Source organism: Eumetopias jubatus, unplaced genomic scaffold (assembly GCF_037043125.1).
Source record: "Eumetopias jubatus isolate StellerSeaLion01/CBP00866 unplaced genomic scaffold, mEumJub1_p1.0 scaffold_16, whole genome shotgun sequence".
NCBI lineage: Eukaryota > Metazoa > Chordata > Mammalia > Carnivora > Otariidae > Eumetopias > Eumetopias jubatus.
Window position 1 is genome coordinate 52,790,102 of NW_028274822.1, and position 14,182 is coordinate 52,804,283.

Genomic DNA, 14,182 nt, shown 5'->3' on the forward strand with positions numbered 1-14,182 from the left:
CTTTGATTAAATAAAGCTAGACTCATTTTCAATAGAAAAAAATCCACCCAGTAAACATACAGTCTTTTACTGAATTGTTTTTTAAGCAGTAGCTAGGTAGGTAGGTAGACAGACAGGCTGGCAGCCAGATAGTTTACGCACCCACTATTTTGAGTAGTTTGACACATGCAAGAAAATAATTACCTGCATCAAATCAGTGTGGAAAGGATTACCCAATACAAAAAGAATTCACATTGTAAGAGAAGAGGGAAAGGCTTTATTGTGATCTCTGAAAATAGTTTTACGTAATAATAGAACAATAAAAATAGAAATAGCATCCAGAAGGAGCAACCCCAACTGTTACAAGTAGTATTTGGAGAAAAGTTCTTAAAGAGGCATTGCATCTTTCAAAAAGGAGCAGCCAAAATTAAAACTCAGCAATAACTTCAAAAGACCTACTAAAAACATAGTAACACACGGGGTTTTCTTTTGGTGATGAAGATGACTTGGAATGAGAGGTGGTGTTTATACAACACTGAATGTACTAAATGCCACTGACCTATATGCTTTAAAAGAGGTAGTTTTATGTTAAATTCATTTTAACTTAATTATTTCAATTTAATCATTTTAAAGTGTGAGTTTGACCTCAATAAAAAAATAATGGAAACAATGAAGTACTGTGTTGAAAGAAAATTAGTAGAATAGAGGATAAACATAAATACAAGCAATAAGAGCTTCCAGGTTGGTGAACACATGGAGATGCAGGGCACACCCAGAGGCTATGGAAGCTCTGCACCGCTTCTAAGTACCTTGCCCTATGCATCTTTTCCGTCTGGCTGTTCCTGACTTTGATCATTCTTAAATGAACTGGTAAACATTTGCCTGTTCTGGACACCCACCTTGCTTTTATTCCCAGAACAACCCACCCTGGCGATCTCTCTCCAGTAGTATGTCAAGATCTTCCTGGTTCTTTTTGCAGTCTCAGAGTCTTCATTGTGTAGCTTATTCAACCAGTCCTGGCTGGTGGACATACGCTATGTGTCAAGTCTTGTGCTACTAAAACAGAATACCAATGAATAGCAGAAAGAAGAAATACAAGCAGATAATTGTAAGATTAAACAGTTGAAAAGGATTAAGAGAAAAATATAAATTGTTTTCAAGAAAGATACTGTATTAATATAAGCGTACTTATAAAAAATGTTTAAATAATAGCAGTGAATCTCCAGAATCCATAAGCAAATCTAAAATTTTGCAAGTATTCAAAACTAAAAGCGAGTTGCATTCTATAGTTACAGAAATTACATTGAAAATTAGTTTTATTGGCACTCCTGGGTGGCTCAGTCAGTTGAGCATCATCTTGGTTTCTGCTTAGGTCGTGATCTCAGAGTCGAAAGATCAAGCCCTGTGTCAGGCTCCTCACTCAGCAGGGAGTCTGCTTGAGATTCTCTCCCTCTACCTTTGCCCTTGCCCCTGCATGAATGCTGTCTCTCTCTCTCTCTCTCTCTCTCTCTCTCTCTCTCTCATAAATAAATCTTTAAAGAGAAAAATTACTTTTATTGTCTTATTTATAATGTATTAATTTAGTTTAAAACCATCATGGCTTCACTTTTTTCCCTCCAAAAGTGGCTCCTTCTATCACAATGTGTAGATGCCTCATGAGAAATTTTGTACTTAGGTATATCATATGTAACCCATATTCCTATATATTTTATAGGTACCACTCAAGGAACTCTTGAACCAAACTGAAGAAGAAATTAATAAAGCTCTAAATAAAAAAATGGGGTTAGAGGATACTTTAGAACAGGTAAGTAACAAAACAGTTTTTAAAAGCAAAAATAAGATTTTTTAACACTTAAATGTGGTTTGTAGTTTCTATGGAATGAATGTGTAGCTTTTAAGGAATGAATTTTTAATAAGATATTATGGAAAATGAGAATTGGAGATACCCTTGACTTAGAAACATTTGAAGTAATTTTTTAAATAACTTAAACATCTTAGGCTACACATATCATTGATGATGAAACAATAAATTACTGAGTAAATTATCCTGGATTTTAAATGGAGAATTGCCTCCTTCAACTTGAGATAATTTAATATCCCTTTTTTTTTTTTTAAGTTTTATATTAAGTAAATCTCTACACCCAACATGGGGCTCAAACTCAAGACCCTGAGATCAAGAGTTGCATGCTCTTCGGACTGAGCCAGCCAGGAGCCCCTTAATATCTCTTTATACTATAAGGAATTTGAGATGGCTATCTTAAAAGTAGATATGTATCATTTGGGGCTTGAGGCTAAGTAGCCATGATAAATTAAGAGTTTTATTAACCACACTTTTCATTCTGCACCATGAAATTCAGGGGAACTCAAATGCCTATAAAAGTCTACTTCCAAAAGTAGGTTTCAGAAAGTTCCTGCTTCTAAGATACTTGAAACATAAAATGACCAATATCCCTGAGAGAGATATTGATTCTATTATTGATTCAGTAACCTTTAAATATTGTTAAAGTTGATTAAGAAAAAGTTAAGAAGCTACTTCTCAACTACACACAAAAGGTATTGTTTATATGACAACAAACAATTGAAGGAAAACCCTAGTTAATTCAGCTCTTCAAGAAGTATTGTGGCATTTCAAGATTCCAAGATACAAAATCCTGTCTTTACTCAGAACAGAAATTTGTTTTTCTCATCTGGAAATAAAACCTATGCATTTCACAAATTATGCAAGTAACCCACATTTTTTTCATGTTAACAAATTCTATCAAAACTTACTTTGTATTAGAAAGAATTCCCACTCCTCAAAAAAATAGCAAATAGTAACATTAGATAAGTGGGCAGTTTCATGATATTATTATTATAATCTGGGGTTTCTGTAACATCACACAGTGGAAAGAAGATAAGGAATTAGGACTGCTTTAACAGGTACTCTGCAGGTGTGAGGTCATTTAAGATGAAGTCTTCACTTAACTTCCTTCAGTTTGATTTCTCTCTTTTGTTGGAGTGGGCACTAGACCTAGAGACTTTCAAACTGACTTGAAACTTTAAAGGCTATAGGCAGGAAAACATGGCGGGGAGGCCTGGAGGAGTTATAAAATGCCTACTATAGGTGGGGTACCTGGGTGGCTCAGTTAATCATCTGACTCTTAATTTCAGCTTAGGTCATGATCTCAGGGTCCTGGGATCGGGACTCCATGCTCGGTGGGGAGTCTGCTTGAGATTCTGTCCCTCTGCCCACTGCCCCCCTAACGTGCTCATACTCTCTCTCTCTCTCTCTGTCTAAAATAAACAAATCTTTTTTTAGGGGCGCCTCGGTGGCTCAGTCTAAGTGTCTGCCTTCAGCGCAGGTCATGATCCCAGGACTCTGGGATCAAGCCCCACATCAGGCTCCCTGCTCTGCGGAAAGCCTGCTTCTCCCTCTCCCAATCCCCCTGCTTGTGTTCTCTCCCTCGCTGTGTCTGTCTCTGTCAAATAAATAAATAAAATCTTTTAAAAAAAATCTTTTTTTAAAAATGCCTACTATAGTATAGGCTAGGCCCAATGTTAATATTCCAAAGATAAATATAACAAGTTTGATTGAAATATAAGCTCCCATTTGGAAAAAAAGACTGACCTGCAGTTATGCTAATCAGATTCGCATTTTTCAAAACCCTTTTGGGCATCGAAAAAGTGACTTGTGGGGAAGCAACTGAAATTGTTAAGACTTTAAACCAAAGTATTACAATAGAAATAGAAGGAAGGGGACAGGTTTAGGAAATGTTGAGGTAGACTCCACGCATTTTGTGGGAGATGGTGAAAGCTGGGAAGGAAAGAAGTAGCAATAGTAACTTCCATTTTTCCAGTGTGGGCAACCTTGGGGAGAAAAAAGTGAGTGCTGCTAACCAGCCCAGTACTGGAGATGTTGCGCTTGCTGTCTGTAGAACATAGCCATCCCAAAGGAAGCCGAAGCAATAGATTCAGAATATGGGGAGAGATTGTATCTGAAAATACAGATTTCAGAGTCTTTACCATATAGGTGGTACTTGAGCCCAAATGTGGGTGATATTTCTTATACTATGTAGAGGAAAGTGGCAAAGGATTAAATCTTGAGAAACAGTACTACTTAAGAGATAGGCAAAGGAAGGAGGTTCTGGGAAAAACTTAGAAGTGGACAAGGAGCGCCTGGGTGGCTCAGTTGGTTAAGCGCCTGCCTTCAACTCAGGTCATGATCCTGGAGTCCCAGGATCACGTCCCGCATCGGGCTCCCTGCTCAAGAGGGAGTCTGCTTCTCCTTCTGACCCTCCCCCCTCTCATACTCTCTCTCTCTCTCTCTCTCATTCTCTCAAATAAAGAAATAAAATCTAAAAAAAAAAGTGGACAAAATAGAGAACAGTAACAGGAGGAGAAATGCTATAAAAGCCAAAGTAGGGAAGACTTTTGAGAAAGCCCTGATTCTAAGTAAATTTACTGTAGCAATTATTTCACATTATATACATATATTAAATCATAATTTTGTACACCTTAAACCTATACAATGGTATATATTAGTTATGTCTTAAAACTAGGGGGAAAAGAAAAATATCAGTGATGTTTCATATGCTTCAGAGACTAAAGACTAAAACAGTTTTAAAATTTGACAGTTTGGGGCACCTGGGGGGCTCAGTTGTTAAGCACCTGCCTTCAGCTCAGGTCATGATCACAGGGTCCTGGGATCGAGCCCCACATCAGGCTCCCTGCTCCGAGGGGTGTGTCTCCCTCCTCTCTTGCTGTGTCTCTCTCTGTCAAATAAATACATAAAATCTTTTTAAAAATTTTAAAATTTTTAAAAAAATAAAATTTGACAATTTAACCAAATTAAGATAGCATAAGGTAAAACAGCTATTTGAAATAGTAATGGTTAAACATAAATTAATGAATTAAAATAACTAAGTGTTAAATAAAATTCAACTGAGTAAATTTGAAGATCTAATTGGCTTTATTTAGCAAGTCAGAAATTGGGCAGCATCCCATTTAGCAATTAGACAAGAGCTCTAAAGGACTATGGAAAGAAAAACAATTTTTAAGGCAGGACAAGGAAGTCATAAACTAAAAAAAAAAAAAAATTATTTCAGGCAAGATTTCATTTCTTCCTTTGAAAGACAAAAGGGTCTTATTAGGGGGCTCCTGGGTGGCTCAGTAGTTAAGCGTCTGCCTTCGGCTCAGGTCATGATCCCAGGGTCCTGGGATCCAGCCCCACATCGGGCTCTCTGCTCGGCGGCAAGCCTGCTTCTCCCTCTTCCACTCCCCTTGCTTGTGTTCCCTCTCTCGCTGTCTCTCTCTCTGTGTCAAATAATAAATCTAAAAAATAAATAAATAAAAATAAAATTGCTTTGCTGGAGACTTGTAAGCATGGTATACAGATCAAGCCCCGCATCCTTGCTGCCTGCTCAGAAGGGTATCTGCTTCTCCCTCTCCCTACCCTCCCCAAACCCCCCCCACATGCACTTGAGTTCTCTCTCCTCTCTCAAATAAGTAAAATCTTTTTTAAAAAAAACTTAAATTCATTCTAATCTTACAACCCTGACCACACACAGAATGTCTTTCCCTTATTATTTCTGGCAGTTTTAATTACACATATTAGAATTTTTAACCCTTAGAAACTTTTAATTTCTAGTGAAATCTAAGAAGAAATTATAAACTGTCTTTTACATTACCATTCTGTGGATTAGCAGACTAATAAGTACTGTTTTGTGATTTCTAAAAACGTGCTTTCTCACAGAAAATTTGTCAGCAGCATAACACGTTTATTAGTAAATCCACATATTTTTAGTTCCTATGTAAAAGGAAGTAAAAAGTGGATAAACCAATATTCAGTAATTAATGTGTTAGTATTTTATCTTATTTGGAAATGATCTGAGTAGTGAATGAATTTAACTGATCATTTAACTTAACCTAGCAAAACTTTAAGTTCCCAGGTTACCAAAAAGATTTGGGGAAACTATTTAAAAATTCACCTAAAAACTTTTTATCTTTTTACATCCATTTAATTTACTTGTTCTTTACTATATTAAGATTACCCACCAAAACTTCATTAGACATTAGACAAACTCAGCCATCATCCCAAGCTAATTTTTCTGGCTGACAAATTTTGTAAGAGATAACATAAACTCATTTGATCAATAAACCCAGGTGGAATAAGACTTGTATGTATTCATTTTATTCAATGTTGATAACTTGAAAGAAAAGCTTATTTTAATTAAACAAACTTAAGCTAACTTTAATATTGAATATTTTCTTAGGTGATGTGAATTCAGAAAGCATTTGGGTTAGTTTCCATTGTATTTTTAACTTTTTATGAATACTGAATTTATTTAAGCACTTATTTTAAGTCAATTAAATAGAGCTTTTTTACAAACTAATTTACAGTAATACCATACAGAGGGAGAAAAATACCACACACCTTTACGCACATATAATAGACACACATAAACATAGACAGATGTAAACAGAGACCTTATTGCTTTTGTTTTACTAGTTAAAGAGAATTTGTATCTAAATTGTTTTTCTGGTAGATGGATTAAGTTAAGGCTACCTGCTTGGATGGCTTAAACTAAGTTTTAAATAATGTTTTCTTTTTTCATTTTTTTCCTGATAAGAATTACCTCCCTGAAGTTGTACTTTAACATTTACATCTCAAAGGCACAGGGAAAGAGAATACAAGTTACAAGGCTTTTGAAATAAATAAGGGAGGTTTGGGGACTGGTAAAAAGAAATAGATGAATTTTGAAATGCTTCTGGAGCTGCATTTCTAGTTTTGTAAAGAAGTGAGTAAATTTGAAGATTTAATGGGCTTTGTTCAACAATTCATGAATCAGGCAGCATCCCATTTAGCAAATAGAAGAGCATTCCAAATGGCTACAGAAAGGGAGAGACTAGAGGTACATGGTTAAGAAGCCTAATAGTATCCTGAACGATAAATGGTAAAAACTCAAACCAAGGTTATTGCGGTAAGGATGGAAAAGAGAGATTTAAAGATTGAAACAATGTAATTTAGTGGTCCATTTGACTGTGGGGCCTGCGGGGCTCGATCCCATGACCTTGAGATCAAGCCCTCAGCCAAAATCAGAAGTCAGACACTTAACCGAATGAGCCACCCAGGTGCCACTGAAGATTTTTAAGTCAGGGCATAACACCCTTGTATCTTAGTTAGCCCATAATGTTGGCATTTTGAAGGCTAGTTTAGAAGTACATGAAACTGGAGGCACACAGTTTGGAAGCCTAACAGTATCCTAAGTGATAAATGGTAAAAACTCAAACCAACGCTATTGCAGTGAGGATGGAAAAAGATTTAAAGATTGAAACAATGTAATTTAGTGGTCCATTTGGATGTGAAGGTTAAGGAAGAGAGAAATTAAGAATGTTCCGGTGTCTAGCTTTGGTATATGATGTTAAAGAAAAAGAAAAATTATTCATGACACTTGTTAAAGGAAGTCTTTCAAGGGGGACTATTACAAAGAGGTTTTATAGTAGGTGAGAGAGATTGGGCTCAACTCCAAATACAACAACAATAAAAGGGAATTTGTAACCAAGGAGAGTAGGGTACAGATCAGTGGATAAAGAATTACTGAGAAGAAACTCTAGGGGTAAGGGACAATATTATCTAAACCAACCTAATAGTGTTCTTGCTGAAAGCAGGCCAAGGTGATCAGATATCAGCTGGAGGATGTTGGAGGCTGAGGGACCTGAGTAGATATTGAGGTTAGGGATTCTGATTAAACTGTCTTAAGTATGATTCTTACTAAAACTGGACAATACAAAGACAAACACAGAAGCCAAAAAGTCAGCCTCTTTGAGAAGAGAGTTCAGAAGACCTGAGTAGTTTGGTCAAGGAGAGAATCTTTTGGTGGTGATGTTCTAGAGCCTTGATAAAGAATACAAGAGAAGGGTGTAGAAGAAAGAATTTCAGGCTGGGATATGCTGAGATTCAGATCTCTAGAATATCAGAGTGGAGAATGTCCTGTAGGCAGTTGGAGTGTGTACATAGATATAAATAGGTATTTCTTAGCATGCAGTTAATTAAAGCCAGGAGATTTCCCAGGTGTGAAAATGAAAGAGCGAGCTCTCCCAAGTGAGCAGATGAGAATACAGCCAAGATCAGAATCCTGGGAGAACATCCACATCCAAAGTACAAGCAGAGAAAGAGAAACCATAAGGAAGAATTAGAAGGATCTCCCAAGACTTAAAGAAAAAACTAGGAGCTTCCATGGTCATAGAAAACAAGGAAGGGGATTTCAGAAGGGAGTGATTAACTATATTTGCTACTCAGATATCAAATAAGGTTAAGTCTGAAAGGTGTTCATTGACTTTAGCAATTAAGATGTTAATGGTGACCATTGCAAAAGCGACTTCATGAAGCAGAGGAGCCAGAAAGCATATTGCTGTGGATTCAAGTTTGGTAGTAGCAGAAGATACTATAGTATGAATAGTCTACTTTCCAGGGAATGCTATAGATTAGACCATCACAAAAGTTTGAGTCTAAGGAGAAAAGATGGAACAGTAGTTAGTGGTGTATGGGAAAGATTTTCATTTTTGGAGGGGTGAGGGAGGGGCTTTTGTTTGGGTTTAAAGATGAGAAAGTGAGAGTTCAAGGGAAAGAGCGTAAAGTTTTAAAAATTAGGGAAAGGGATTGATGGATTTGAATGTGGTTCATGAAGAAATACCAAGGCTTGGGGTCTAGAGAAGAGCTGAAGTGGTTGTTTCTCCTCATGAGGAAAATGGGTATCCTGCATCCTGAAACTGACTGGAAGGAAGAAAGAAAAAGTCTCATACAAATATTTTGGTTGATGGGAGGCAGGAAGTGATGGAAATCCAATCTAGCGGCTTCTGTCTTCTCAATGACAGAAGAAAAAAAATTAACTACAGTAACTAATGATATCTTCTTTGCTTATAAGCTGCTGGACAGTTGTTTATTGAATGAATGAAAGAAATACTGGAGGAAGTATACCAAATATTAATAGCAGTTCTTTGGGATTATAGAATTACTAGTAATTGTTATTTTCCTTAATTTTTCCCATGTTTATCACAATGGAAATTATATTTTTGTAATGGGGTCGGGGAGGGGGGAATGTTTAATTGGTGAAAATTTAGTAAAGCTCACATGAAAGTTAGAAGCTGCTCAGAGATTAAGTAAACATGATTTTGAGCAAATGTGACTTCCTAGTGGAAGTTCTGATTATTTGGGTATCCAGTGGTCTTACTGCAAGTAAATTTAATGAAACAACTTGTTTAACTTAGCACTTACTTCAGAAGTCACATATCTTTAGACTGGAAGTTTATAGTGTAGGGGTCAAGGGCGAATCACCCCAAGATGTGCCACTTTGGCATGCAGCTTATTTAGAACTGAAAATATTCAAGACCCAAAAAACTCAGGAAGAAACATTGATCTCCACCTAACCCCTAACTGCCTAAAAGAATTTAAAGGACCTCCTCCCAGAAGGGAGCTATCACCATAGCTAACTACAGTATAATATAAACTAGTGATGTTAGACAGGGAGGAACTTTAGCAGTCTCTTTCTTAAAACTCCTCTCTATGTCCCATTTGTGTCTGTGTGGCCCAGCAAACATTTGTTTACCAAACATTTACTCTTCCATCTTCCTATGAATTGCTTTCCTTTTCTTGAAATCCCAGACCCCTACCCCCTTATCTTTAGTTCAGGATGACAAATATACTTCATTTTGCTTGTCTTTAGAATCTCATGTCTTTGTGGATTCCCCATACATACAAAATTAAATTTGATTTTCTCCTGTTAATCAGTCTCATGTCACTTTAATTCTTAGACCAGCCAAAAGAACCTTAAGGGTAGAGAAAAATGTTTCCTGCTAAAGAATAGCTTTTGTAACTCTAGAGGGAGAGGAGAAAGAGAATCTTAAGCAGGCTCCGTGCCCAACACAGGACTCAGTCCCACGACCCTGGGATCATGACCTGAGCTGAAATCAAGAGTCGGATGCTTAACCAACTGAGCCACCCAGGCGCCCCTCTAGTCTTTAAATAACTTGAAAGTCAGGTGGTGTAGAAAAAGTCCTTGGAGTTAGAACATCTAGGTTGGAGTTCTGGGCATATGCTTACTGCGTGATCCTAAGTGAATAGCATTCATTCTAGCCAACTCTTCTCATTTGTAAAATAGGAAAGGAATGTCCCTTACAAAGAGACTTTTGATAATTGAATGAGAAGTATATGCAAGTTTATCTAATAAATATATAGTCATTTTACCATCCTATCATATACCAAATAACAATTGCTTCACTAAATTTTTCTCAAAAATATGTATATGTAATTTTTTTGCAACTTCATATATGTGTTGAATCATCCTTTTAAAGAAAGATCCAGCTTATATATACCTTTTGCTATTTTCTATTTCCTACAGCAAATATCTTCTTGGTCTAGCTGGAAAACATTCCATATTAATTACTGGTATCAACTGGTATTGGCTGTATTAGCACTTGTTGGCAGGAAATGAACTTTGGAAACACTTTTTTTCTTTAGTTTTGGTTTCAACAGATCTTAAAGCTCAGACTTTAATAAGATTAAATGTTATTACTCTTTGGAAGAATGCATTGACTAATAACCAGTTAGCAAACATCCAGTAAAATCAATATGAAAACTTCTCTTTAACATCTTAGAAAGTAAACAAACAAATGGAGAGCTAGATAACTAATAAAATAGATCAAATCTAAGTAAAGCTAGACTTCAAAACTAGAGGGCAAAAACAACTTATATGTATTAATAAATTAATATAAAAATGTTAAGACTGTATATAATACATGTAATATTTATGTAATATATATGAGAGCTTAAAAATACTCCCACAGCAACTAATGGAAAAGTTACTCGATCCTTCTTTTACTGAGAATTAAGCCAGATTTTTGATTCCTATCAAATGCCACTCTGCATTTAAGTATTGTACATTTAAAAAATAATAGGTTTTTTGTGTGTTTGTTTTTATTTAACTCCTCTCTGGGGAATAATAAATTCTGGGAACAAATGATAGGTGAGAATCCAAAAGGATTCTTTTGGAAATAACATGGTCAGTCAGTAGTATGAAAGTTTTATAACTAAAATGTTTTTGATGTATGGTTATGATTTCTCAACCAAAGTTTTATTCTCCAAGTTAAATACAATGATAACAGAAAGCAGGAGAGGTGTAAGAACTCTGAAAGAAGAAGTTCAAAAGCTGGATGATCTTTACCAACAAAAAGTGAAGGTAAGAACTTTGCCACAGTTTGTGTACATGAACTTTGACCTGTTCTGACATCTAACTAAATCTTTAAGCTATATCCTATAACTTGTGTTTAAGTTTAGTCTAATCTTCTGAAGTTTATTAGAAGGAGTTTTTTTTCCAGGATTTTTTTCCTGGAATTGGGCTGTTTCACACTAGAACACGTTTACTGTTCCATTAATATTTTAGACTTGAATATGAGATTCTGTATCCTTGTAAGACCAAAACATGTTTTAAATGTAATCTCTTCTACCTTTTATAGAAATTTAGTGTTAAGCACTCGTAAAGCATAAACCTCAAATAAGGCTTCGTTATATGATTGCCTATAAAGATTAATTGTAAACTGACTATCTTGGCCAAATTCCAAAGATCATTTATATGAAATATGGAATGTGGGTAAAATAATAGGATTGATTTCCCACCACCTCTAATCCATCCACCTGTGGCCAGCATTTTACTTAGGGAAGCACTCAGATGACTGTTCATTACCACTTATATAACTTAGGTGAAAATTTTAGTCATAATATTTTTTACTTAGTTACACCAACAAAGTATTAGGAATTGAAAACTTTCTCTTGGCCTTGTAGTGTATTTAGGGCCTGTACATTTTGTTAAGCAGTGAGAAAATTTTAGAAAATACACCACAGTAATAAGATCTACATGTGAAGTATGAGGCATTTGGTAATCATTTTTGTTCTTTCATGTGTTGTCCATGACAGTACTTGCATTTTTCCTTTTAAAGCACTTCAGTGAAAGGCTTTCATATTCATCTTAAGAAACCTAGGAGTTGATGACTTTGGGCTCCTTTGCCTGTGCATAATGAATACGTATGTGAAATAAAGGTAGTGTGAAAGTTACCCACATTTTTGCATATATAAAAGGCCTCTTGATGATCATAGGAAATATTTAAATCAGTATCCTAAGGTTTCCTATAGTACATACTTGAAAATACTGCTGAATGAATTCTATATAGGCCTATTGAGAAGGTCATATTTAGGTTTACAGTATAAAATTCCCAAAGGAGCATTTTAAAATCTCTTACATGTAAAACAGTACACATTCTGAGAATACAAATGATGATGCAACCTGATTTTTTTTTTTTAATGTGTTACATATATATGGGTTGTGGAGTATATTTAGTATATGGAGTAGTGTAGTATATGGAATATACGGAACATAAACTTCAAAAACCATAACCATGCCCTTATCTTGATAGGAAGCTGAAGAAGAGGACAAAAAATGTGCCAGTGAGCTGGAGTCCTTGGAGAAACACAAACATCTGCTGGAGAGTGCTGTTAACGAGGGCCTCAGTGAAGCTATGAATGAATTAGACACTATTCAGCGAGAGTAAGTTCATGTAACCAAGATTTATAATGTTTATTTTCAGATTAATTATTTAACATTTCTGTAAAACTAAATCTATGTTTATTAGCTTTAATTTATATTATAGAGCTATTTGGGGAAGAAGAAGTAACAAAAAGAGCTTGTAACTTGAAATACTGTTCCTAAACATATTCTGCTTCTATTATAGCTCTTGCCCCCTAAGAAATCATTAATTTTTACATCTAATTAATGAGCGGCTTTTAAACCCTGAAAACAGCATAAAATTTTCAATTGAAATACTTTGGCTGTTTGTTACTATTTTTAAGATATTTATACTTTCTAGAAATTATATAGTAAACTATATACTATAAATTATATGGTCATTCTACTGTAACACTGTATGTGCCCTCATAATAATCACCACACTGCAAAATCATGCAGTAAAAAATCAGGACTTATAGTAAAATTGGGATTGGGCACAACACTTAAGATCTCTGTCGGTGACATACATAAACAAAAGATGGGAACCTAACTAAAATGTTAGCACAATTGTACACATGTTAAATGGTTGAGAAATACATAATTACTATGATAAATATGACACTTTATCTTAAAGAGACCTGAAGTTTGCCTGAGGAAAGGGGCATTCAAAGGGTTGCAGCTTGTAAATTATTGAGATGAGGTGGAAGGAGGATTATCTGAAATCAGATGGAAAGTTTTAATACCAGATGTGGATGCATGTGACTCATCACATAATGCAATGAACTGAGGGAGCTGGTACACATTTGAGGTGTGTGTTTATATGTTTTGTGTATTCCTTTGCATCTGGATTCAGCTGAGTGCAGTTTTCTGCATTCACCTAGTGTTTCTCAAGAAGAAAATGGCATAAGGACACCTGTTGACTCAGTTGGAAAAACATGCAACTTTTTTCTTTTTTTAATAGCATGCAACTCTTGATCTCAGGATTGTGAGTTCCAGCCCCACATTGGGTGTAGAGATTACTAAAAAAAATAAATAAATAAACTTTTAAAAAAAGGAAAGAGATGGCATAAACAGATACAAATTTTTGCATTATGGTCAAATTGCTGCGTAATATATCAACCCAACTGGAACAAATACGTATTTCCAAACAAACAGCAGAACTAACTGTATATGTTACATTTCTTAGTTCTTCATTGTCAAGTTTTCCTTCTTGCTTTCCCTTATTATTTTACAACTTATATTGGAAGAGTTTTAGCCACATTGTGTATTAACAGTAACTAAATAGTGACGTCCCTTTTTTAAAGAGTAGTCTGCCTTTGTGTATATAATTTTCTCATGAAACCTATAGAAAGTCAATATACTGAATAGTTAATCCATAGGCTCTTTTTTTAGAAGTCTTAATTAAGTGGCCCTCAACTAAAAAAAATCTGACTTCGAGGTTAGAAGTACACCCCTTAAGAAAATTCACACCTCTTCATTTGCTTATTTGTAGTTTAGGGATAAAAAACTCAGCGAAGCATTTTTTTTTTTTTTGGCTGCAGTCTGTTTTTAATTTGAATTTACATGCCTAAAAGTGAGACTCCCACTCCCCTATTCAAATGTATTGAATGCCTTCTCCCTGAAAGCATGTAAGTTTACAGTCCTTTTGGAGACTCAATCAAGACCATTTG

The 14,182-nt window shown here is 35.4% G+C and overlaps 1 protein-coding gene across 3 annotated transcripts in view; it reads left to right on the forward strand.

The window, feature by feature from the left end:
* NDC80 (NDC80 kinetochore complex component) overlaps nt 1-14,182 on the forward strand; it is a 54,438-nt gene that overhangs the window by 34,863 nt on the left and 5,393 nt on the right. For all 3 annotated transcript variants that reach the window (XM_028092365.2, XM_028092366.1, XM_028092364.1), the window contains 3 exons: nt 1,694-1,783; nt 11,100-11,192; nt 12,424-12,554. In XM_028092365.2, the coding sequence (XP_027948166.1) occupies nt 1,694-1,783; nt 11,100-11,192; nt 12,424-12,554 (314 nt within the window). The remainder of the gene's footprint in view (nt 1-1,693; nt 1,784-11,099; nt 11,193-12,423; nt 12,555-14,182) is intronic.